General features: G+C 41.3%; 1 protein-coding gene across 2 annotated transcripts in view; it reads right to left on the reverse strand.

Annotated features, from left to right (window-relative positions):
- The window catches only part of SLC11A2 (solute carrier family 11 member 2), a gene marked incomplete at its 5' end in the record, with an annotated part of 193,255 nt that overhangs the window by 8,478 nt on the left and 158,658 nt on the right, over positions 1–26,119 (reverse strand). For both annotated transcript variants that reach the window (XM_082246595.1, XM_082246596.1), the window contains one exon: positions 20,224–20,277. In XM_082246595.1, coding sequence (XP_082102721.1) covers positions 20,224–20,277 — 54 coding nt within the window. The remainder of the gene's footprint in view (positions 1–20,223; positions 20,278–26,119) is intronic.

The raw sequence follows: 26,119 nt of genomic DNA on the forward strand, positions 1-26,119 counted from the left end.
AAAATCTTTTTTCCTCTAGAGGTAAAGAGTGCCTCCTTGTCCTCTGTGATGATCTTAAAATGAATTACTCCACACCAAGTTGTCCTCATAGCTGGGCTCCTCCATGGCTCTCATCAGTTTGGTTGCCCTTCTATCCTTTCTGAGTACTGGTGCCCAAAACTGAACTGCATATTCCAGATGAGGTCTTACTAATGATTTTTAGAGGGGCAAAATGATATCTCTCTCTCTCTGGAGTTCATGCCTCTGTTAATACAAGAAAGGACTTTGCTTGGTTTGGAAACCACAGCTTGGCACTGCATGCTATTATTAAGATTATGATCTACCAGAACACCCAGATCCTTCTCCATTATGGATTTCCTCAGTTGTACTCCCCCTAGTATGTATGATGCATGCATAATCTTTGCCCCTAAGTGCATAACTTTACAATCATCAACATTAAACCTCATTTGACACATAGTTGCCCAATTAAACAGTGCATTGAGGTTGGCTTGTAAGTTGGAGACATCCTGTAAGGACGTTATTCCACTACATAGCTTAGTGTCATCTGCCGAGAATGAAAATGTACTTTTAATCCCAGACCCTATATCATTTATAAAGATATTAAAAAGTAAGGGTCCCAACACTGAGCCTTGGGGTACACCACTGATAACTTTAGACCATTCTGAATAAGAATCATTAACCACTACTCTCTGAATTCTTTTTAGCCAGTTTTCTATCCATTTACAAACTGATCTTTCCAAGCCTGTAGACTTTACCTTGCGCATTAGCCGTGTGTGGGGAAGTGTGTCAACTGCTTTTGCAAAATCCAACTATACTACATCCACAGCCACGTCCAAAGTTTTACTTAACTCCTCATAAAAAGAAATCAGGTTTGTTTGACATCTGTCTTTCATGAATCCATGCTCTGTTCCTTAAAATATTTTTTCTTTTCGTACATCATGGGACACAGAGCCATAAATCATAACAGATGGGTTATATAGCCACCTATAGGTGAAGGACACTGGCAACCAATCAGAATTGTTAACCCCTTTATAACCCCTCCCACACAGGAAGTACCTCAGTTTTTTCGCCACTGTCTAAAAGGTAAAGGTCGCTGTGGAGAGGTGCTCCACATGTTTGTTATGTTTCAAAGAAGAAAGAAGATTTGGCATGGTACCCAAGCCTCGGGAAGCAGATACAAGGTTTTGCCTGTAACGTTGTCCTTTTTAAGCGCTGGACCCTATGATCTGGACCCTTGGAATACCAAACCCCAAAGGTGCTCCATGCAGGGTGCTCTACAGGTCCAAGGCAGTGGCCCCTCTTTTATAGGGGACCCAGTCCTTGAAGGTCTCTAAGACAATGCTCACCGTGTAGGGTGAAGATTGGATTTTTACTCATACCAGTTTTCTATGGCAGGATTGGCGAGTCCATTTTAAATATTTACACACCAAACACAAACCTTACAAGGTTAAGAATGGCAAAATTGTAAATATATTATGCACTGTTTCCTTTAATAAAATTACAGAGACTTGTGGCAAGTGTATTTCTGCTTATATTTACATTGTAGCAGGTTTATGCAAAGTATGTTTAAAGTTTGTTTAAAGCATATTGTTACACTGTTTCTTACCCTGAGCTGATCACCTGATAGGTAGTAGCTGTGATAAACAAGATTCAGCCTAAACTGCTCTCACCCCCATTTGTTTGTTGTGTTCGCCCTGGCGCACAAGCGTCCGCATGTTTGCCTCTGCTGGATCGCGTGTCTATGGCATAGGCCTATTCGCGCATGGGAATCTTCGCATTTAAGTATAGGCGTATGCCGTGTGGTGGGCGTGTTTTAAGGCGATTTGGCGTGCACGTGAACGCTATGCACCACGCCGCACATGCATAAAAGGGCACGTTCTGCAAGGAACTGTTTCCAACACACTAGCCTTTGCCACAGGCTGAAAGGGACACAGAGCAGCAGCAGCAGGGTTGCATGAGTCACTGTGGGTGTATGTTACTGGCACTGATAGGTCCTGTATCTTAGGTAATCAGTTTTGTGTGCATTAGGCTGTATAAGCTTGGCACTGACCTGGAGTACACTTTAAAGGTAGTACCTCAAGTTTGTCTTGCTATAAAGCAATGTCTGTCCAAAAGAGGGCTGGAGGAAGCACGGTTGGAAAGGGCACGATGATAATACTGTCAGGCCCTGGAGGCCCTAGTCATGCTTCCACTGTGTCTACGCCTCCTGATAAGCCAGAGGCAATTAGCCAATCTGAGCCATTATGGTTGTTAGGCATAGTAGCTACTCCGTGTACTACCAAGGACTTTGGCATCGGCATTAGCCAGCCTAGAGGGTAGGATTGCTGACATGATTGCAGCACCACATGGAGGAAAGAAGCGGGTTAGATCCCCCTCTCCTGAGTGGCCCCCTGAATCAGTTCAGGATTGGGCAGAGGATGTAGTATATGTAGCTGAGGGTGACCCTATAGAAGGTCAAGCTGAAATTTCCACTTCCGGGAGTCAGAGCCAGAGCAATCTCTATCAGCCTCTCAATCCCAGAGATTGTTTATCCAGTCTCTTACTGGGATGGTTTGAGCTGAGTTTAAACTCCCGCCCTTAGAGACAACTGAAACCTCTTTTTCCTCCCTAGGCTCATTGCGCCCTCCTCAGAGTCCTCGGTCAATTTCTATGCATCCACTCGTGGAGCAAGAAGTGTATAATGAATGGGATCATCCAGATAGGTTTGTTCCTCTAAAAAGGTTTTCATTGTTATATCCTATAGAGGATACGTTTTCTAAGAGATGGAAAATTCCCACTGCCACTGTGGATGTGGCCATTTCTTTGGTTAACAAGAATTTAACCTGATAATACCCAGGTTTTTAAAGATCCAGCGAATAAAAAGTTGGAATCTTTATTGAAAGCCTCCTTTGCGGTTGCAGGTTCTGCAGTACAACCAGCAGTAGAAGCCATAGGAGTGTGTCAGTCTTTGAAAGACCGCATAAAGAGACTGGCCAAGACAGTTCCTTCTCAAGGAGAGTCTGTGGAAGATCTGTCAAATCTACCTCGCACTTTGTGTTTCGTAGTTGATGCTCTTACAGACTCCATAAGGCAAATGTCATGGTTTGCTCTGATGACAGTGCATATATATGCAGAATCCTTTGGTTAAAGAGCTGGTCTGCGGAATTACCATGTAAAAAAATTACTGGCTAGCTTCCCCTTTCAGGGAGAATGCCTTTTTGGTGTTGATCTGGATAAATCTATCCAAAAGATCTCAGGGGGGGAAGAGTATGTTGCTACCTGTAAAGAGGAAGAGCAGGCGTCCTTCCTTTAAGATCCCCAGCTCTCATAATACCAGTGCTTCCAATTCCAGGCAGTGGTGACGGCCTCAACCGTCTGCATGCGGACCCAAGGTCAGAAAAAGGCCTTGGCCCAGAGATCAGCCAAGTCTTCCTTTCCTATGCCCTTTCAGTGAAGGAGCACCCCCACTCGCCTGGGTGGGGGGAAAGGCTCCTGCAGTTCCCAGGGGCATGGGTGGACTTAATTCAAGACAACTGGGTTGTCTCCACCATTTCACAGGGATACAAGCTGGAATTTCAGGTGTAACCGCATCCTCGGTTTGTGAGGTCAAGTATACCAACAGATCCCCTAAAAGAAAGATCTCTCTTTCAGGCATTGGACCAGCTGAGAGCTCAGATAACAGAGGTTCCAGAAAACGAAAGGTTCAAGGGTTTTTACTCAAACCTATTCATAAAACCAAATGGGGATATGAGACCTATTTTGGATCCCGAATCAGTTTCTGAGCGTTTGTTCTTTCCGCATGGAATCAATTCGTTCAGTCGTAGCCTCCCTGCAGGGAGAGGAATTTCTAGCATCCATATACATCAAGGATGCATATCTTCATGTGCCTAGATTTCAGACCCATCAAAGGTTCCTTCGTTTTGCGATTGGAAACCATAATTTCCAGTTTGTGGCCCTGCCCTTCGGGTTGGTCACAGCTCCAAGAGTGTTCACAAAGATCCTAGCTCCAGTATTTGCTGTTCTAAGGTTCCGAGGGATATCTATAATAGGATATCTAGACGATCTATTACTGATAGATCGATCTGCGTCGGCTCTAAGCCGAAATATTGTTCAGACAGTTCATTTTTTGGAACGTCTGGGTTGGATACTGAACTTAGCAAAGTCAGCATTACAGCCAGTTCAGCGTCTGGAATACCTGGGGCTTCTTGTTGACACAGTGCAGGCAAAAGACATTCTTGCCAGCAAGAAGGGTCTCAGACCTGAAGGGTCAGGTTCGGTCTATAGTAAGACTGAGATATCCGTCTAACATCTTTGCATGATTAAATTACATTCGAGGCAATTCCCTATGCTCAATTCCATGCCAGACCCTTGCAGAACAACGTTTTGTCTGCGTGGAACTGAAAAAGTCCATATCTCTGCTACCAAGAGTATGGCAGAGTCTGAATTGGTGGTTGTTGACCAGAAATCTGGAGAAGGGGAAATCCTTTATTCCAGTGACCTGGAAGGTAGTGACTACAGATGCCAGTCTCTCCGGCTGGGGAGCCAAAACCAATGAAGAGTGGGAATGAAGGAAATATGGGGGTGTAGATAAGTGATACCAGGGATAGAGTCCAGGGATAGAGTCCAACTCACAAACATGTTATTGATCAATAAATGTGTTACTCTTTTTATGTTCCCTTAAGCCTAGTCGTGTCTTTCATTTAAAGTCCCAAACCTCTTCTTTATACCTATTGAACCAGGATGGAGACACACGACATATCCCATCGTGTGGTCTCACTCAAAGTCCCAAACTTCCCCCCTTTTTACATATGATTAGGAATGGAGAGACACGACTATGGCAAGTGGGTTCATTGTTACATTTTGACCTCGGCATCATATTGGTTCACAGTATTTCTGTCCAATTGATATGCTATATACCAATTCCCTTGCATTAGCTGGGGATTGTAGACACTTTTTTGACATACAAACATATATACATTCAAACTTTCATTATTCCTGCATTATGTACATGCTTTACTCAGGAATTGGTAATTTGGGTTGGCTGGCCGGTGGCCGTCTCCCCTGGGAGCTGCAATGCATAGCGGGCGTCCCCCCTTTCTCCCTCCGCTCTCCGGCGTGGGGGATTGGGTGGACGGCGCCGCCGTGCATCTGCACCACGCCCGGCGTCTGCATGTGACGTCACTCGTTGACACCATTACGCCGATGTTCCGTTTTCCACTTCTAGTGTATTTAGGCAGCCAGCTCCAGTCTGCCTATGGAGTTTACCGTTCCGCGGTAACCTCAATATGCACCAGCGTGACGTTGGGACTACAGTGCGGGGCGGGTTCGGCACACACGAGACACATGTGTTTGCTATTTGGGTTTTATTTCGGTATGTTGTTCTTGGCTCTCAATCCTTGGATTATTTTCACCAGCCACTTCTACTTTTTGCTTCTGCACACTATCATACTCCCTACTTGGGCTTTCAAACACACTGCAGGATCATTCTCTTGGTTTCACTCTTGATATCCTGGGTATCTATTTATACTTTTTCCATACCCTTGTTCCTATTCGTTGTCACATCTACCACTTTTTGATATTCTTTCACATCCCCACCCTTGGTAGCAGCACCATATTATCCCCATTATATAGATACATATATAATCTTGACTTTATATATATATATAATCATACATTTATTACTATATATATTTTTACAATTTGACAGATTCCTGATGCTTTGCTGCCATACACATAAGCTCCACAACCATGCACTTCAGCCCACATTCGCCCATGTGTGTGGCGTGTTTTGGCCCTCTGCCTGCCCTCAGCTCCCGTGGGAGACTATCCAAGCCATGCCTTACTCCCAACGTCTGCCAATATCCACAAAGAAACGTAAGTTCTGGGGATTGGAGGATTATGCCTCCTTCTCCCCATACCTCCAGTTTCATGAATCCTCATTCGCTATTTCTTACACATATTTCTTTCAAAACAGACATCTACTCCTGATGAAGTGGTATAGTTAATCCACGATACGCGTCAAGTTCAATGATGTTACAATTACAACTAATACTCCAATACTGTTGACCATTGCAGTTTATCAATGTTTACTATTAGACTGTTTTTACGGAATTGTGGAAATCTGCTATTTGTTTTTATGAATACTGGAAATTAGATTATTTATCTGTCTTCCTACTCTACTGATGCAACACATCATCATGTTATGTTTTTATTTGTATGTATTGATTAATAAATGTGTTACTCTTTTTATTTTCCCTCAAGCCTAGTCGTGTCTTTCATTTAAAGTCCCAAACCTCCTCTTTAAGCCTCAGGCTGGGGAGCGTTTCTGGAGGAAGCCACTGTCCAGGGGAAATGGTCTTGGGTACAGAGTCGTCTCCCCATTAACATTTTGGAAATTCATGCAGTCAGTCGGGCTCTGAAATTCTGGACGCCCAGACTTCGGGGTCATCCTATCAGGGTGCAATCCGACAATGCCACAGCTGTGGCTTATGTCAACCTCCTCATGGAGGCACAAGGAGTCGATCAGCCCAGAAAGAGGTGGATATTATCCTGTCCTGGGCAGAGAAGTTGTGTCATGCCTGACAGCAATGTTCATTCAAGGAATAGAGAACTGGCAGACAGATTTCTTTTTCAATTGATCTGCCTACATTGGGGGGTTCCAGACGTGGATCTGTTGGCATCCAGGTTCAACAACAAATTGGAGAGATTTGGATCCAGGACCAGGGATCCACTCGCAGTCGGAGTGGATGCTTTGGTGACTCCATGGGAGGAGTATTCCCTATCTATGCCTTTCCTCTGGTACAGCTGATATTGCCTTAGTTGCGCAGGATCCAGCTGGAGGGGAAACCAGTAATTTTGGTAGCTCCGGCTTGGCCAAGGAGGAGTTGGTATGCACAAATCAAGAGGTTGGCAGTGACCAGGCCCTGGGTCCTTCCACTGTGTCCGGACTTGCTTTCTCAAGGTCCGATATTCCACCCTGCTATACAGTCTCTTAACTTGACGGTTTGGCTATTAAACCTTAATCTTGGAAGAGCAGGGTGTGACTAGCCCCGCAGTTCATACACTGATAAACGCCAGGAAGCCAGTCTCTAGAAATATTTATTACAGGGTCTGGAAATCCTACATTCCCTGGTGTGAAGCAAGGAAATGGCATCCCCGCACATATATTATTGGGAGAGTTCTATCCTTCCTGCAAGCAGGGGTAGATATGAAATTAGCCCTGAGCACGATTAAAGGGCAGATTTCAGTTTTATCATTTTTTTTCCAGGAACCGATTGCTTCCAATTCGTTGGTTCAATCGTTAGTCCGGGGAATATTGTGGGCCACCGTTGTGTCCTTGGGACTTAAATTTGGTGTTGGAAGTTTTGCAAAAACAGCCTTTTGAACCTCCGGGGTAGGTTCCCCTGGTTCTTTTGATCGAGAAACTGGTCTTTTTGATTGCCATAACTTCGGCTAGAAGGGTATCGGAACTAGAAGCTCTTTCTTGTAAAGAGCCATTCTTGATATTTTATCAAGATAGGGTGATTTTTTGCCCAAGGTAGTGTCCGCCTTTCATTTGAATCAGGACTTTATACTACCTTTTTTTCCAGATCCTCACCCAGAGGAGGAAAGGTTATTGCATTCTCTTGATGTAATGTGTGCACTTAAGATTTATCTAAAGGAAACAGCTCACATTCATAAGACAGAGAGCTTGTTTGTACTGCCAGAAGGCCCCAGAAAGGGATTGGCAGCATCTAAATCTACGATTTCTTGTTGGATTCGCCAGGTTATTATCCAGGCGTATGGTTTAGTAGGAAAGGTTCCACCTTTTCCTGTAAAGGCACATTCTATCAGAGGAGTAGGTACCTCTTGGGCACTTCACCATCAAGCCTCTATGGCTCAGATTTGCAAGGCCGCGACCTGGTCATCGGTGCATACGTTCACTTGTTTCTATAGAGTGCATGTTGGGACCCAGGAGGAGTCTGCTTTTGGCCGCAATGTGCTGCAGGCGGCGGTGTAATCCTTCTGTTAAGGGTCAGATGGTGGTATTTTTTTGGTGTCCCCCCCTCCCCTCAGATGCATTGCTTTAGGACGTCCCATATGTTATGATTTATGGCTGTTTGTCCCATGATGTACGAAAAGAAAAATTTATTTTTAATTCATACTTACCTGAAAAATCTATTTCTTGAAGTACATCACTGGGAAACAGAGATCCCTCCCCTCTTCTATGGGGTCTTTTATTGCTTGCCACAAAACTGAGGTACTTCCTGTGTGGGAGGGGTTATATAGGGGTCATCAATTCTGATTGGTTGCCAGTGTCCTTCCCCTATAGGTGGCTATATAAATAATATGTTATGATTTATGGCTCTGTGTCCCGTGATGTACTTCAAGAAATGGATTTTACAGGCAAGTATGAATTAAAAATCTATTTTTTTCCAGCAAGAACTCAACTATATGTTTTATTAAACTCTCCAGTATCTTCCCGACTATAGAAGTTAAACTAACAGGTCTATAGTTACTTGGTAAAGACTTTGATCCCTGTTTAAATATAGACACCACATTTTCCCTACGCCAATGCAGTGGTACTATGCCAGTCTTTTAAGTCCCTAAAAATTAGAAACAATGGCTTTGAAATTACTGAGCTCAGTTTTTTTAGGATCCATGGGTGGACGCCATCTGGTCCAGTTGCTTTATCCACCTTTATTTGGTCAAAATACTTCTGGACCATATCACATTTGAGCCATTGTGGATGGTTTTGGGCTGTGTCAATACCATCCCCATTATGGTCATGAGCTCCTACCATGCTCCTTTGTATACACAGAGCTGAAGAAAGTATTTAATAAATTTGCCCAAATAGTTGGGAGAATGTCCCGTTTACCGTCACCCTAGCTTCAGGGTTATAGTAAAGAGCAGAAATCCAGCCCATCATTTTCTGTCCAAGGCCCAGGCAGGGTCTCCTCTGCCACTCCAGCCTGTCCAAGGCCTTTTCCACATCTGTTGACAATATTAAAAACGGGGTTTGATTCAGGCCATGGCGGGTCCAGTGAAGAATATTGAGGGCTCTGATGGTGTTGTCCCTGGTTTCTCTGCCCATTATGAAACCCGTTTGATCAAAGTGGATGACCGTAGGAAGGAGATCCTGTAACCTGATAGATAAAAATCTATGACAGGATTTTTGTATCAGTGTTTAAAAGGGAAATGGGACAGTAATTTTGGCAGCATATTGGGTCTTTGCCAGGCTTATTTATACCCACTATATGAGCCAGTAGTGCCTCCTTGGGGAGAGAGTTGTCTGGGGAGACGGCGTTGAAATACTGGCAGAGAGGCTGCAATAGAAAATGTGACAGTTTTTTGTAGTAAGCATTGGTAAAGCCATCTCGCTTTAGGAAGAGAAGGATATTCCAACTCCTTTAGGTATTGTTGTATAAGATTACAATGTTGGTGTTCAGACAGAGGGTCTGGCAGAGGTTCGAGATTGTTTAGGGAGTGATAGTAAGACTTAAATTTGTTTGCTATACATGTGGAATCCAAAATTTGCCTATCCTGTACTGTCAGTTTATGAACATGACAGAGGTTTTGTTTCTTTCTTAGGGTCTGTGCCAAAAGGCAGCCACATTTGTTCCCATGTTCATAAAATCTAAGGGCATAGTAGCAGAGCTTATTTCTAGCTTGTGTTCAATGCATTCAGAAAGCCAGAGTCTCAGCTTTGACAATCTGGCAATGTCAGACGGTTGAAGGAGGCGCTTATGCCAACACGTTAATGTCCGTATTTCAGTAAGTAGGTCAGTGATCTCCTTAAGTTTATCCCTCTTATCCTGAAACCATGCACTATCAGTGTGCCATGGATCACTGCCTTGTGGCTTTCCCAAAGCACCTGTGTAGATACTTTGTCAGAGGTGTTATGCTCAATGTCTTAATGGCTGATTCAAGGTCTGCCAGTACAGCGCCATCCTCTAAAAGGAATTCATTTAACCTCAAAGTCCAATCTTGGCAGTGTAAGTTTGGGAGTTCCAGAAGCAGAGATACCAGGGCATAATCGGATATAGTTATTTAAGCTATGTTAGCATCACAGATCTTATGAAGGTGATACTACTGGTCCACCTGGGAATTCTTTTGAGAACCATGATAAGCATAATTTGTCTTACTTTATGTGAGTTGCTAATTATTAAATGTCTACACACCCACTACACTTAAGCTGGATACACACTCTACAATTTTCTTTAGATTCTTCCTTTAGAATTACAAAACCCATATAATATGAGGTTAAACCTAAACACTTTCAATTTGTTTGCAATCAGGCAGGCTCTTTCACTACATAGTTAAAAGGTAAATCTAAAGAAATTTGAACCACAAAAGTTGTAGTGTGTATCCAGCTTTAGTCTGCGCACTTTGCTTTTTTTCCTTTTGTCTGTTAGCCGCAAGATCTCTTCAGCATTTCAGCAGTTCTGTGTTCTAGAATGAATTCTTCAGCAGTTCCAAAAGCCATATGATTTATCTTGTAGATTTGGACCACACTATACTTTCCATCAATATGGTTTGTGTCAACCACCCAATGGAGCTTGTTTGCACCCATCGCACCATACTGGCAATTTTTTAATAAAATATAGAGACTATGACTGGAATTCAGACTGTGCAAGTCTTATTAATGTCCCTATTTAATTCAAAAGTAGAAAAATATCCCCCCTTTCCATGTCACCAGAGGTAATTAAACCATGAATAACTAATTAAAATGGTAGTCACATGCAAAAACCCATAGCAACAATCCAGAATTTGTTCAAACAAAAAAGAATAAAGTTCACAACTTGCACTACTCAGTACTCCAATAGAAACAATTGTTTATAGTCTAAAAACATCTTTGTCCTTCAGCTTCTCCTCCCAAAGGGATTGGGAAAAGCTATGGTCTGAATGAACAACAAAGCAATAGTAAAGAGGTGCAATGATCTAAGTGTTGTATAAACAAAACAAAAAAAAGCCTTTCATAAAAAACACAAACCTGCACTTATGAAAGCCTATGGAGAGTTCCAGCTTAGCAAAAGCCTGGCTCCAGTATGGACTATTACAAAAACACTGCTTTGCTGCTGGCCACTGGGAGCTGCCTGCCTCAGTCTCTCATTCAGGCACATTATAAGTTGAGACTCTCTTTTGGTCTCTTAAAGTGGTTGTAAACCTCAGACATGAAATATGAACAAAGCATATCCCTCTATAGCAGGTATCACTAAATGATGGACCCTGGCTCCGCCACTTAGCAGCTTAGGGGCTGTGGTATGACGGATCCGAGTCATAGCACAAACATGAGACCTGAACCCTGCTGGATGAAAAATTTAATGACCAGACCTCCGTGAATTTTAATTCAATACCCCTGCTCCATAGTGTGTACTTGTCTATCCAGAACATGAAGTGTTATTTCTGTCTGCTTCCCCATTTCTATGCTATCTGCACTTCTGACAAGTTTTCCTGGCATCAAGAGAAAAAGGGTGACAGAGGAGGGATCTCCAGCACACAGCATGTGATGGACAGCCTCAATCCTGTTCCTGTGTGAAGGGAGATGTGTCCCTTCCCTCCAATCAGCTCTCAGAGCTCTCCTCACTGATCACTGTAGTGTGTGATTTCAGCTCTCTGCCCCCTGCTTTATGACATCTCAGACAAGCTTTATATATTCTGGACTTTGAATGGCTGTAGAAAAGGGAAGATTGCAGATTAACAGGTACAACTCATGTAGGACGATTTGTATAATCTCTGTGCATCACCTGAAGTCAGTCACTTCACTGAGTATATGTAAGGGTTTACAACCACTTTAAGTGTAATTTTGTGTGTTCATCAAAGGCTTGATGCTTTTACTACCTGTTGCACCTCTTCCTTTATTCATTGTGTACAGGCCAGACTTCAGCAGAGTACATTCAAATTCGTTGTTACAGGTTAATGCACCTTACATGTACATATTGTCTCTAAATTGAAAAACTGGCTTATGGCAAATATTAAAAGCATGAAAAATGTGTTTAGTGTAGTTTCATAGCACCCTGGAAGCCCCCAAAGTTGGAACATTCTGTTATGTAAACTTCCATTAAATGGCTCCAGCACATCCCCTCACCTCCCAAGTAAGGCCACCCATCATTTAGTTGGTAATGGGGAAAGAACCGAACAGGACCAGAACAGCATGGTTTGAAGCATGAGCATAAATTGCATATTAAAATGTGCTGGGAATTGGGACCTCAGGGACACTGGAAATTAACTAAACAGGTATGCAAGCAGCTTGCGGTTCTGTGGGCCAGTTTATTGAGATAGACAATGGCAAAATTTTCCCTTCATTGAAAAGGCTGTATAAAGTTGACGGGTTTTGAAAACTCCACAGCAGCTATAACTATTTTAACCATTTGTTTGTTTAAACAACTCAGGCTGTCCACACAAGGCCCAATTTTTGCAAGCAATTAAAAAAAAATGAGCAAGGGTTAGGGCAGTTATGCAAAGATCAGGCAACATGGATCTTCTTTTGGTGGCTTTAATGAGTGCATCCAACCTCAGAATGTTTGTATCATAAAAACATTTTTCAACATGTTGGAAAATCTCGGATTGGGCTTTCTGTAAATAAAAATATTTAATTGTATGTGTGCCAATAATCTGTGTGCTGAGTGAGTAGAGCGACTACAACAGCAGGTCCCAGCCACATGGGCAGATGTGTCACCAAAAACAGGCATTGTAAGACATCTACCAATCTATGTCCAGCTTAACTCCTAAAAAAAACAGGTTCTCAGATGCAAACTCTAATATTGCATGATGGCTTCAAGATTAGAATGGCCAGTGCCCCAAATACAATTATTGGATCTCTCCTCTATTAAGGAAAAAAATATATGGTTTTTATCAACTCTGTTGGAGAAAATTTTAACATTTTGGGGGGAACAAAAAAAAAAGCAGGGTTTGTTGCTTTGAGTATCCTTACACCTTATCCAGATTATTCCAGGTAACACCTTGCATTATGATCTGAAGATCATTTATGTTCTTAGACTATATCATTGAAAAATGACAACCCCAATTCCAAAAAAGTTGGGACGCTGTAAATAATCTATATAACACTGTTATATTTCCTCAGTTTAAACATTTGGATAGGTTTTCTATTTTCTATTGTGAATACAATATGGGTTTATGAGATTGGCAAACCATTGCATTCTGTTTTTATGTATATTTTACACGGCGTCCCAACTTTTTTTAAATTGGTGTTGTACTATTACCATCTCTGGTTCTTAAAATGTTAATCCAGGCATTACCCGTCTAGCTGTTGTCTTATCTTTTTCCTGTAGCAAGAAATATATTACTCCCAGGGGCATTATTAGCAGCTGAGAGCTCAGTTTGTATAGATGTAGACATGCGCAACCCCCCCCCCCCCCCATCTCCCAAAAGTCCTGACCCTGCAAACACCATATGGGCAAGGTTCTTTGGAGTAAAGGCAGCAGCATTGTTTTGCCGGGAATGAAATTACTGTGCAAGTATGTAGAGTGGGACAGAAACAATAGTTAGGATTTTAGTGCAGGAAAGGCACTATGTTGTCTGCCCAAAAAGGAAGTTAGGAGCTCACTGGATTTCTGGCATATTACCAAGTATTTTTCTATACTTGCAGCTTTGTAAAGGAACAATGCATGGGCAAATGCACATTTATTAGAGTGATGTACTGAATGTTTTTTTTATTTTGCCCTGACACACACTTTGATTTGTTGAGTTTTAGAAATTACTTTATAAAAATGGGATTTCCAAGTGAAATCAAAATGTGTAATATCCATAGTGACCAAATCGAACCATTCTTGTAGATGTCTCTGCTTCCTTCATTGTCTATTAAATAAACCCAGAGGGATCTGATGGAAGTAAAAAGTATAAAAATGTAGGTGTTACCTTAAAGGGAATATGTTATGAGAGACTAATAAAGATTATCATTACTGATCTCATTAAAAACGTCAAGACACTTGACTGTCATTCTGAAGGTTTGACTTTAATGCTGTCTGACCAATAACAAATCTAGAGATAAGTACGGTAGTTCTGACATTTCATTCACAGCAAAATCATTCACAGCATACATGTTCTGTGACGTAAAAGTACTAAAGTAGAGACAGTCATTTTCAGAAAACAGCCCCAGTACTTCTGTCATGTCAGAGTCACTTTAGAGAATGACTGTTTTAATGTCATTAGAAATTATTGTTCCTAATTAGGGTAAAAAGCAGGGAGACGCTTTTGTGTTAGGGGAGGTCACAAACATCTGAGAAAAATCTGTCCTTTGGTCTTCAATTAAGTTATTTTAGATATTATGGTAAATGACAACCCCCCTCTCCTTTCCCCTGCCTTTAAAATGCAGAAAGAAAAAGAAACAGCAAGAAAGCATATGCCACCCTGCACTAAATAAAACACACAATGACAACTGAAAACGCTGTGAAAATCTTTATTAAAAGATCTCAGCTCATATCATGTCAGTTAATCTTCATGAGGTCTGATTTTGAATGCACAATAGCATCTTTTCATTGCATTTACCGTATGTTTAAAACAGCTTATTTTATAGGAATAAAAAATGCAGACTTGTAAATCATAATATCAAGTTTTTCATAACAATTTTAAGACAGATGAAATCAGCCAGGCTATGCAACTTAAGGCAGAAAAGTGCATGATCCAAGAATTAGACATGACAGGGCTTGCTAATATGCAGTAAACTTTTCAATGGGACATATACCGAAAATACAAATGAATGCACAATCGACAAGACATATAACAATCTTCATAAATATAAAAATGATAGTACATTTCACAAGAAAGTACTTTTTGCTTTTAGGATTGCATCTCGCTGCAAATTAACATATAATGCTGCCACTATTTATGCCAAACAGCAGTGACCTGCTCAATGAGTGAAATTGGTTATATGGTAAAGGTGTGAAATGGTGTAAAGCTAGCAGGTTTAGGGACCTTTCACACGGGGCAGACTTTGCCTGCAATCCACTTGCTCAGCAAGAGATCAGTCTGCTGATCCCCGCTGAGCAAGCGGATGACAGGTTCATGTCCACTCTGCAACAGCAGCCCGTTCTCCTCTATGGGCGGTTGGATGTAAACAAACAGACTGCCTTTCCCTTTACTCTCCGCTGCCACCCAATCTACCTGCTGGGCGGAAAGGGGCCATAAAGTGTAGGAATTTCCTTAACTTTCAGGTAGTGTCGGAGATTGTTGCTCCCTCTTGCTCCCACTCACACATTCTTACTTGCTAATAGTAATGGGTCAATAACAATGTAGAGGCATTGTGAGGGGGATCAAGCAAGTTTAGCCACTACATGAAAGTGTCAGAGCTTTGCTTGTTCAGAAAGGCTCAGTAGTTGAGGTAAATATAAATTGCTCCAGGTAAATGTAAGCCCCCCTAAAGGCCTCTACATTTTATACCTGCTATCCATGTCACTTTCAGAATGACACTTTCCATCCACCCATTTTTACAAGGTTTTGGTTAAGAATATATATGAAAAAATAAGCAGAAAATCTGAAAACAAAGAAAAAAGGTAAAAACCCTTTCCTGGAGGGCTACCGGAAATCTTTAACCTTCCTGTGGCCCTCCTTACACTGCTGCCTACAGGCTAATTAGACAATGGCAAATAAAAATCTGTTGGCCAGCCCAAGATACCAGCTTGCCTTGGTTTTGTAGAAAAGCAATACCGAGAGCATGATCAAAAACAGAGAGATGGGATTCATGTCTCTCAAAGAACTCCAAGAAAAAGATTTTACCTTCTGGATTTCCAAAAACAGTTTACATGAAGGGTGGGCAACATGGCAAACAACCGCTAGCAAGCCCAAGAAAACATAAAATTGAAGAGTGCCTCAAAAACTATCTGATGGATTTTATGCTCAAAGCTTGCTTTAAATGAGGGCACAACATTCATCTGGAAGAACTAAGCGAGCCTGTGAACAGAAGGCCAACAAGGGTTTCTTGCAGAGTATGGCCGCCAGTTTAGACACATTCCCGTCGCATAGACGATGACTACACCACCTTGAGGGTAAAAGATGAAAGAGGAATGGATTCAATTGGCAGTTATTGAAGTGCAGAGAAAACCAGGTAGAGGTAGTCACAAGGAATCAAAGGGACATACAAAAGTTTTTAATTGTGAGAGGCTAATGGTCTCTGAAACAATGTGGAAAGGGCACAAACATGACCCTTGATTGTGATGAGAACCATTTCCAGCTTCCCTTGATTGTGATGAGAACCATTTCCAGCTGCAGGAAGGAAAGAATTTACCCCATAGAGAAACCCTGGGAGTAAAGTCTCTGAGACAAACGCAAAGTGAAGTAGGACTCAAATGACCCTGTCCCTCAGAACCTGGGCTTCAACAGCCATGCCACCAAAGTCAACGCCCATGGGATGAGAGCCTGAATGGCAGGGCCACAAACCGATTGTATAGTGGACCCACGGCAAAGCTTAGGTATCACTGACACACTAAAAAGATAGGAATTTGTAAGTAAGCATGTTTGATGTCCACAGAAGCCACAAAGTCTCCCTGGTGAAGGGAAGTAATGTCAGATTTGGAAGATTCCATTAAATTTTTGACACAGAGACATTCAGAGCTTTGAGTTCCATAATGGGGCAAATGCCTCCTTGAGCTTGGGAACAGTGTAAAAAAAAAAAACCCTGGAACTGGTGCAATGACACACAGATGAACCAAGAGGGCTTGATGGAGATCTTCTAAATCTGAGCTGTAACACAGGTAGGTTGAAGGGGAGAAACCGAGAATAAGGAAGGGGCTGAAACTCGAGTTTGTAGAGCTGGGAGAACACCCTCCCCCCTCCCCCACCAACTGCTAATAACTGCACCCCCAACTCTAGAAGGTGGGGGTGCGCCTTCATGTAGGGGGAAGACTGTCTAAAGATTTGGCAGGGTTCCAGATCTTGGGCGTAGACAGAGAGCAAAGCATGGGGGGGGGGGCTTTGCATAGAGGAGTTGAGTAAAGGAGAAATGAAAAGATATTTAACAGATGAGAGGATTTAGCAGTCTGTTCCTTAGATTGCTTCCACAGAGGAAAATGGAGGCTCTTGCTGCCAGTGGCATCTTTTGTGATTTTGTCGAGAGCTGGTCTTAGGTTTTAAGATTTCATGTATCCCACAATGAACAAGAAGAAAAGGAAGATACCCTTAAAATGTCTGCCTATGCAGATTTAAGGCTAGTGTTTAAAATAAGCTAATTTTAAAGATCTTCCAATTGATCACTATGGGGGTTTAAGATATTTAAGGAAATGAGGAAGATACTGTACAAGAAAAAAGGAACCAGCAAGCTACAACCATGTAGATTTTTATATAGAAAACTAATTTAAAGCAGGATTGATAACTGATCCCACTAAAGTGATCTTAAACATGCCTAAAACTGCTCTCTCATATCCAAGTAGAGAATAAACCCCTCATGGTGCTAAACTCCACTCCTTCAAATGTATTTTATCAAATGCCGACTGCACAAAATAGAAGTCTGTGTATATGGTCTTCCAGATTGCAGCAAATATGTACTAAGCATATGGCCCCTTTGACATTAAGCATATGTTGCAGGAAGTTGTCATATCTGCTGTGGTCACCAGTCCTTTTTAAACCTAAAGATGTTTGACAAAAATCTCGAGCTATGAACAACCACTGCACTGTTGGCATGTATGTGAAGTGCAAAAAATGTTTTTCAGCACAAGTGACTAGGATAATCAGTGGGGTCGGATTTTTCATCTGTCTGGAAGCATTAATTGTGTGTGTGAACTCTGCACATAAAACAACATTTTTGGGGAAAAGAGAACGCAAGAAAGCCTGTAACTTAAAAAAAAGAAAAAAAGACTGTTGTACTGGTGGGAAATAGTAAACCAAAAGAAAATTAGTGATACCATCAAGTCTTCATAGGAAAACAAATTCACTGCATCACCGCAATCAGTGAAAAAAGACCACTGCTCTGCTCTCTGTACAGGCTATATGCAGCAAAGTGATGATGTCACCACTACTTTTACAAGGCAATATCTGGGTTCACAAAAGTATTTAGTGTATACAAAGTGGATTTATATTTTGTAGTTATTGAGGAATATATCCAAAGTAAATGTTTTGTGCCTGAAGTTCAGCTTTAATGTGTTACACACAAACTGTATATCTTCCAATGTATATGGTGTTGTGAACAACAAACAGGAGATTGAATGTTCATAGTACCATTGCCTTAACATACCATCACTCTACTAATAAAATCATCTGTTGAGGCCTTATATTTATCCAATGTTTAGGGAAAATGATGGTGAGGAGTGGAAAAACTGAGTGGTGACAGTAAAGTGGTTGCATTGCTGGAAATCATTGTTTGCTGCCCATTGAGCAAAGTAAAGTAGTCATCTTATCAATATATGGAACAAGCTAGTAGGTTTAAACATCTAAAAAGACATTATAGCAATGTTAAACTATAAAAATCGTTCTCAGAAAGAACTAAACTAAAAAAACTAACATGGATATAAAAGCCTATTCAGCCGTTGAAGATCAGTGCTCTGGCAATGTGTGCCTTCTATCGGATAGCGGCAGAAAGGAATGTTATCAGCTTCATCACACAGTTACCTTTACCATTCAGAAAGTTAAATAAATATTAAAATACACTAAAATACATAATAATTTGGTAGTGTGTTTTGTTTCAACCAATAATTATAGGCAGCTCTGTTATTTAAATTAAAGCAATACATGGACAATACAATAGAATGTTAACAAATGTTTTTTAAATGTTCAAACAAAAATTTGCCCAGGTCCGTTCCTTAAGCACCGTCACCATAATTCAGTGTTGTGTGGAGTCCACTATACCAAAGACAATTCTATTTATTAGATCCAATGCTCCAGATCTAAAATCCACCTCTTTTCTAGGACAGACACCATCCTGCTTACTATGGACATATTTTTGGTAGGAAGGGACTCCAGCAGGAAGCAGAAGTTGCGGTTCTATCAGAGATCAGGGATTAGAATCTTCAGTTGGCAGATCTCTGAATGGCTGAGGTGAAGAATTACCTGGATAGTTTATTATTACAATACACTACCCCAAAGCCTGAAGCTAAAACAGTTCTGGCATTTACTATGTGTCATCGTTACATATTTACGGGTACAAATCTAGATTTATTTAATAAAGATCAGTTAATTAACATCTTTTATTACCTCCAAGTGGCCACCATCGGCAGTGTTTTAAGGAAAAAAAAATAGAACTTGTATTACAATACACTTATATGGCCTGAAGCCTGTGAACAAAATACCAGAACATCTATTAGACACCCCTCCAAATGATCTAGTTTAGGCATGTCCAGTGAAGGGTACAGTGTATGCTACAGCATTCACAGCCATTTTAGAAAATAGTGTACTTACAACCTTGTGATAACGTTTTGGGAGAGGCCCTTTTCTATTACAGGAAGACTGTGCTCCAGTGCACAAACCAGGTCTATAGAGACATTGTTTGATGAACCCTTTTGCATAAAGCAGGGTCCCAATTTCAGACACACTTCAAAAGCTTGTGAAAAGCCTACCTAGATAAGTAGAGGCCTTTATAGCCACAATGTGGAGGTCAACTATGCATTAGTGCTCAACACGCCTATATAGATCTGATGGGTAGGTGTCTGCAAAATTTTGGACATGTAGTGTACTGCCTTTAATCAGTTTGCATGTCCCTTCAGACTAGCAGGTTTTAGCTATAGATGCAAAACACATGCCCTGCTTCTATTCACATCACAGGCTGGTTTAGCAGCAGAAACTTTGAGTTATGAATAAATACCTATAGCTGAATGGTCTGCCTTTTTGTTGCCATGCAATAATCAATAGTTTCATCCCCAGATAAAACTCTTCCTGGAGATGCCATCTACCATCAGCACAGACAGTTGATAAAATCTCATGCATAATTCTTATTAGGGAAAAATTCTGATGACATAGCTAACGGAAACAGTGATTGGTAAATGAAATGTAGCAGATATATACAAATTAAGATATATAAAAATTAAGACAATGATCAAAACAGGTTTGGATTTCTCAAAATAGGACATTGAACTATATTGCAGAACAACCATGATATACATAATTTGATGTAAATAAGAGGCAGAAAAATAGCCATGATTTATACAGCTAACAGAGTCCTCTGTGCAAAATTGCACATACTTTTTGTAAGTTCACACAGTAAACCATAGAAACACACTGGCTCTGATGGCTACTTGCCATGCCCAGATACAATTCAAGCCCTTAGTTAATTACAGAGGAAGAAGCTTGATCTTCAGGAAGCATTATTTGATGGATGCTTACCGTCTGCCCGCATTCAAGGAACTTCAGGCCCAAGGCAACCAAGCATTGCCATGTCTGCAAGAGAGAAACAGCATAGTAAGTGGACATTTACAAAAAGCTATAAAACTAACCTGCAACTACACTTTATATAGACTGACCTGATATGGCATGTCAGGATATTAGCAAATTTAGGCCTTTTGCACACCATACTCCTGTTTGAGCACTTCCTTTTGGCCTCTTGCACACAATACTCCTGTTTGAGCATCTACTTTTTCCAGACCTTTTTTTTTGTATGTATTTGCGAGTATTTGCGTGCATTGAGGCTTAAATTTCTGACCAAAAATGCAGATTTTTCTATTTTGTTCTTACTGAAGAATGCACAGCGCTTGTTTACGTGCCTGTGTGCATAGACACATTACAATTAATGGGCTGTATTTTAGCTCAAAAAGCTGTACTGATTATTTTCAAGCCGCGAGATGCTCAAACAGGAGTATCGTGTGCAAGAGGCCTTACACAGATACAGTACTAAACAAACAGTACATAATCAAAGTCAGACACTATATTTAAATCTATTGTTGTCAGGCTCAAGTTTTATTCCAATACATGACAGTTTTGTTTTAGAAGGACCTTAATAATCTAAATAATTGGTATCAATGACATCACTGTCCCTTACAATGCCAGAACTACAAATAGTTAATTAGTATTAGATAACTAAAAAAATATTTAGATACTGTATCTTAATATTACAGCTTTTATTGTGCAAATTACTTTGTATTACTACTTTGCTTCAGGAGAAGACCTTTAGTCTTTTGGTGATTGTTGTGTGACCCTTTGTAGACCCCAAGTAGTGGGAGTGAAAGCATTGGTGTATGAAGGGGATGTGATAACCGTGATCTCTAAAGGCCCGTACACAAGAGTCGAAATTCGGCCGGGAATTTTCGTCCGACCTGCCGATTTTCGGCTTGTTAGTATGATGCTTCCGACAACCGACTCCGACTTTTCGGCCGAAAATAATCTGGTGTGCAGGCTATAAAATTTTTGTCCTCCGTCAAAACACGTCCGATTTTCGCGCAGTCAGTACAGATTTCGACAGGGAAAAATCTAATGAGCAAGACTGGGCATGCTCAGAGAAGAAAGAACACAAAGAAAGCAAACCAACACATGACATCACTTCTGAAGTAGAATTTTGTCATGCGGGAAAATTCGTGTGCAGTCTAGGCACATTCCAACCAACAAAACACCACTCTGGACAAAAGATGGACGACCGGTCGGCGGAAATTCGTTGCGTGTGTACTAGGCTTAACAGTCTCAGGTAACATGTCCTCAGTTTTTGATGGTCTCCTGCAGAAGCTTTCCAGTCTAAAACACCACCTTTAGCATTTCTGCAATCTGACCATCTCCTCTAATAGGTATTTTTAGATTTTTCTAGGTATTCAAAATCTTCACTTCCATACTTTACTTCAGTTTCTCCTAAAATGGAACCTCAGGCAATCAGCTAAAGGATCTAAAAGGAAAATATTAATTGTTTTGCAAAACAAAGGTATTTAATATAATTCAGCAATCTTCTGATTTTCAGAGCACGGTTACAGTGAAGAGATGGGAATATCACTCTGCTACTTCCTGGTTTAGAGGGGAACTTTACCCATAACAACTTGATATAAAATATTGTTCTTCAGCAAGGAACATACATTCCACATTAATAACTCTGCTACCAAAACTAATGTGTGCAGGAAATTGCCTCCAGCATTGTTCCTGTTTCTTCTTGCTGGAGGCTGCCATTTTGCTGAAGACCAGAGCAGCACTAAATTCTTGGGATGTTAACATACCAGCCTCTACATTTTCGTCACAGTGCCTAAAAATAGACAGGAACTGAGCATGTGCAGAGCAGGGTGAAACAGTGTATTACTGGATTCTAAACATTAAAGGCACTTATTTGTAACGTTTTACATAGCTATACCTGCAAAAAGGGCCAGCCTGAAATGATCCACAGGACTTCATTTTCGGACTAAAGTTCTACTTTAGGGTTTACTACTTCCTGGAAGCCTTTCTAACTTGACAGAGGTAATACTAATTATTTACTTTCCAATTAACAGGCTGTAGGTGGAGGCAGGGCACAGGAAGATAAATTGGTGAACAAAAAAAAAAAGAAATCTGCCACCTGCCTAGCTGTGGGATAGATGCATGTAAACCACTGGCTAATCAGAATTACAAATACTTTAGAATGTAATACAAAAACCATATACGTATTTAACCTGTGTAATTGGATGATTAAACTTTAATTTAAGACAGCTATAATACAGATATTAGACAAAAATCATAAGATAGGAACGACTACTGGACTGTTGTCAAGTGTGCAAAACAAAAACCAACTGACAAATGACAGATTTATTCCGTGAGGTTGGATTTTTTTCTGTACATCTAGCTGAAAGTACTATTTAGGTTAGTGATTTTTGCACAATAACAAATCTTTCTGTAAAAGACAAGCACTGGATACTAAAAGCAAAACATAATACTATCAACCTTCCATGTGAAAAACTGTTTCCAGAATCTCTTCAGAGAGTGAAAAAAATCACTTGTCAAGGTATATAGGGGGAATTTATGAAAACTGGAGCAGCTGTGAATGGCAATCAATCAGCTTCTAGTTTTAATTTTCAAAGCTTAACTGAACAAGCTGAAGTAAGAAGCTAATTGGTCAACGCTCCAGAGTCTATCTACACTCCTGTTTGAACAATATTGTCTAGACCAGGGGTCTCCAAACTATGGCTCTCCAGTCGTTCAGGAACTACAATACCCATTATGCCTAGTCGGGTATGTGAATGTCAGATTTTTACAATGCCTTATGGGATGTGTAGTTCCACCACAGCTGGAGGGCTATAGTTTAGAGATCCCTGGTCTAGACAGACAGCGAGTTGTGAACTCTACTAGAGGCCTGTAAGACTAACATTTGTCATTACCACAGTCCTGTGATGGAATGACTTTCCCAGATTTTAGGGCTGGACTGGAGATCCACCATGGCAGAAAGATTTTTGTTTGACTGGACAGAAGCATTACACTATCCAAGAATCGGATCTGCTTGTTCCAGGTTTTGAGGATGTTAAGCTGAAGGGGTCTGGAGTGAAATTGGGCTAAGGGAACTGCTACCCTGAGGCCCAGAACCCTCAAGCAGAAGTAACTTGAGGGGTGTCAATGTGATATGAGAGTCTAAGAGCTGAATCTTACCTTGGGGAGGCAATCTTCTTCTGACGAAGGAAGATTCTGGCTTAGGCTTTGTCCAAGACTGGACTGGACTGGAGAGCAGACTTTGGAAAGTTTATTAACCAGTTTGAAAGAACTGGATGGTCCTTTGGATGTTGGCAGACAAGGTTCTGGCTGGGGATTCCTTCATCAGGAGGTCATCGAGATAAGATGCAACATGAGTGCCCTGGGTTTGTCAAAGAGCCAGAAGTGGGGCAAGCACTTTTGTGAACGCTCAGGGTGTAGAAGAAAGCCCCAATGGCAATGCCACATACATGAAGTGCTGGCCTACCACACCAAAACATTGATATGATTTTAAAATGAAAATATAGAGATAAGCATCTCATATGTCTACCGAAGCCAGAAACTCTCCTTGTCTGAGGGAAACAATGGCAGATCTTGTAGATTCCAGTTAGAATTTTGGAACACAAAGAAATCCGTTTAAAGCGATAGTAGGCTTTTTTAACCTAAAATAAAGAGAGGTTTATACTTACCTGCTCTGCACACTGGTATTGCACAGAGCAGCCCCTTTGCTCCTCTTCTGGGGTCCCCTGCCAGTGCTGTCTGTTCACCTTCTTCTCTGTGCGCCCCCATAGCAAGCCACTTCCTATGGGGGGAACCTATGTGGGCTTGATCTCATAGCGCTGGATCGATTCAGGACTCAGGTATTTAGGGGGAGGTAGGGATCAAACAACTAGTGAAGGTTTTTTTTTTATCCTAATGCAGGTAATGCATTTAGATTAAAAAAAAAAAAACTTGTGAAGTCCAGTATTGTATTGGGTGGATGCCCGGATTTGGTTTAGGGACTGTAAATAGATTTAAATAAAAACAACCTATTCTTCTGAAGGTACTGGTACAAGCGGAGGCTGAGGCTGGAGCAAGGCGGTCATCAGATCTGCCTATCTTTGTTCTAAAGCCGGCAGATTGGAAAGTGAGAAAGCAAGAAAGCAAACGCCAATGTGAACAGGGTTTCTAGGAGGGCTCAGTATTGATGTTGCCACCTGGGGAGAATGTAAAGACCCCTTTCTTTAAATACAGGTAGATTTTAGGCTTTATCCAATGAGGTAAGAGTAACTTTACCCCGGTTACTTCCTTGAAGAATTTGTCAAGGAATTCCCCAAAGTGGTGTTCATCATTAAATGCCTTGTGTAGAAGACATTTCTTACAGGTATGTATAGCAGGCCAAGCTTTTAGCCACAAAATCCTGTACACATGGACAAATATAAAAAATGCCTGAGACTTGACTAATGACAAACAATAGGGCTGAAGAGATCTGCAGTAAGTGTTCTACGAGAGCAGGAAAGCTCCTGTTATCTAATCATCTGTCTCAATCAGTTGGCAATAGTCTGGCAAATAGACATGGCAGCAATTGCGTCCTGCATAAGCAAATAAGGCCTTTAAAGGGCTTCAAACGCCTATCAACAAAATCCCTACAAATGCCTATCAACAAAATCCCTAAGAGGGAACATCCTAAACAGTAACCTTAAGGTGTTTGCTGAGAAATTAAATGGCAGAATCCACTACCAGAATACACTGTTACTTTTTAAAAACTTTTTGCATAGGATAAATTATCAGCAAAAAGCTTAGCAGGAGTATAAACCTTTTTAGGACTGAGCCAGTCCTTAAAGTGCACAATCAATCTGTACATGTAGGGGTAAAGTCTTTTTAGACTTGGCCAGTCTCTTGGTACCCACAGGGGGTCGGTTTTGACTTTAGAGAATCAGGTGCTGTAAGGCAAAAGACTAGTGCACACCCCATCAATTAGTTTGTTTACAGCACTTGAGGCAAGGCCATAGCTTGTACCTCACAAGCTTCAGGGGAGGAAAATCCTCCACTGCAAGATCAATGTCCTCAACACTCTCCCCAACATCTTCATGTAAGGGATGTTCTGCTTCTGACTTTTGAACAGGGTTAAAAGGAAAAATCAGGACATGTAATTGTGACGAGACCCTTGCTCGCTCGCTTCCGCTCTCCCGACACTCCTCGGTTTCTAGTGAGTCAGCTTGCAGATCGCAACGTCTGATGGTTCGGTCAACCAAGGCTCCGGGATCCGAACTACAGCTATGTGCCTTTCGGAATCCATTAGAACAAACACCAAGCAGGCTGTATGTAATTTCAAACAGGAAGACGATTTATTGGAAGAACACAGCACACTTTTATACAGAATTTGGAACATCCTGCCCCCAACAACCGCTTTCCCATTGGTCAATTGCACAGTACATGCCGTTCTCCTTCAGGTCCTCCTTAGCCATGCAAATGAGGACTTGAAAATGAGTCAGTAGGGATTGGCCCGTTAGCTTGATTAGAAGGACTGTTATGTGTAATGAGACAGAAACCCCCAGGGGACAATCAATGTACACAATAGCCAGACACAGAACAATGGGAGGTCATTAGCACTTACAATGAGACAGGGCAATCCACATTCCCTCCCAATACACAAACAAAAGAAAAGCAATCCAAACCATTACTTATCTGTCTTTAAATTCCAGTGACGGTGAATACTGTCACAGTAATGTTTTTGGCTTCTGGAAACCAAAGGTTCTAGAACTGAAAGTTTGCTAAAGAATTCAGACTGTGGCATAGAAATCAGCTTTTGTCATCAAGCCACATGGTGTGTGCCCGAGAGGGAGCCAGAGTCAGATGAGAGGAGTGGTGTCAAGAGTAGGACATTGCTTAGGGACAA

Source organism: Pelophylax lessonae, assembly GCF_965119305.1.
Source record: "Pelophylax lessonae genome assembly, chromosome: 2".
Taxonomy (NCBI): Eukaryota; Metazoa; Chordata; class Amphibia; order Anura; family Ranidae; genus Pelophylax; species Pelophylax lessonae.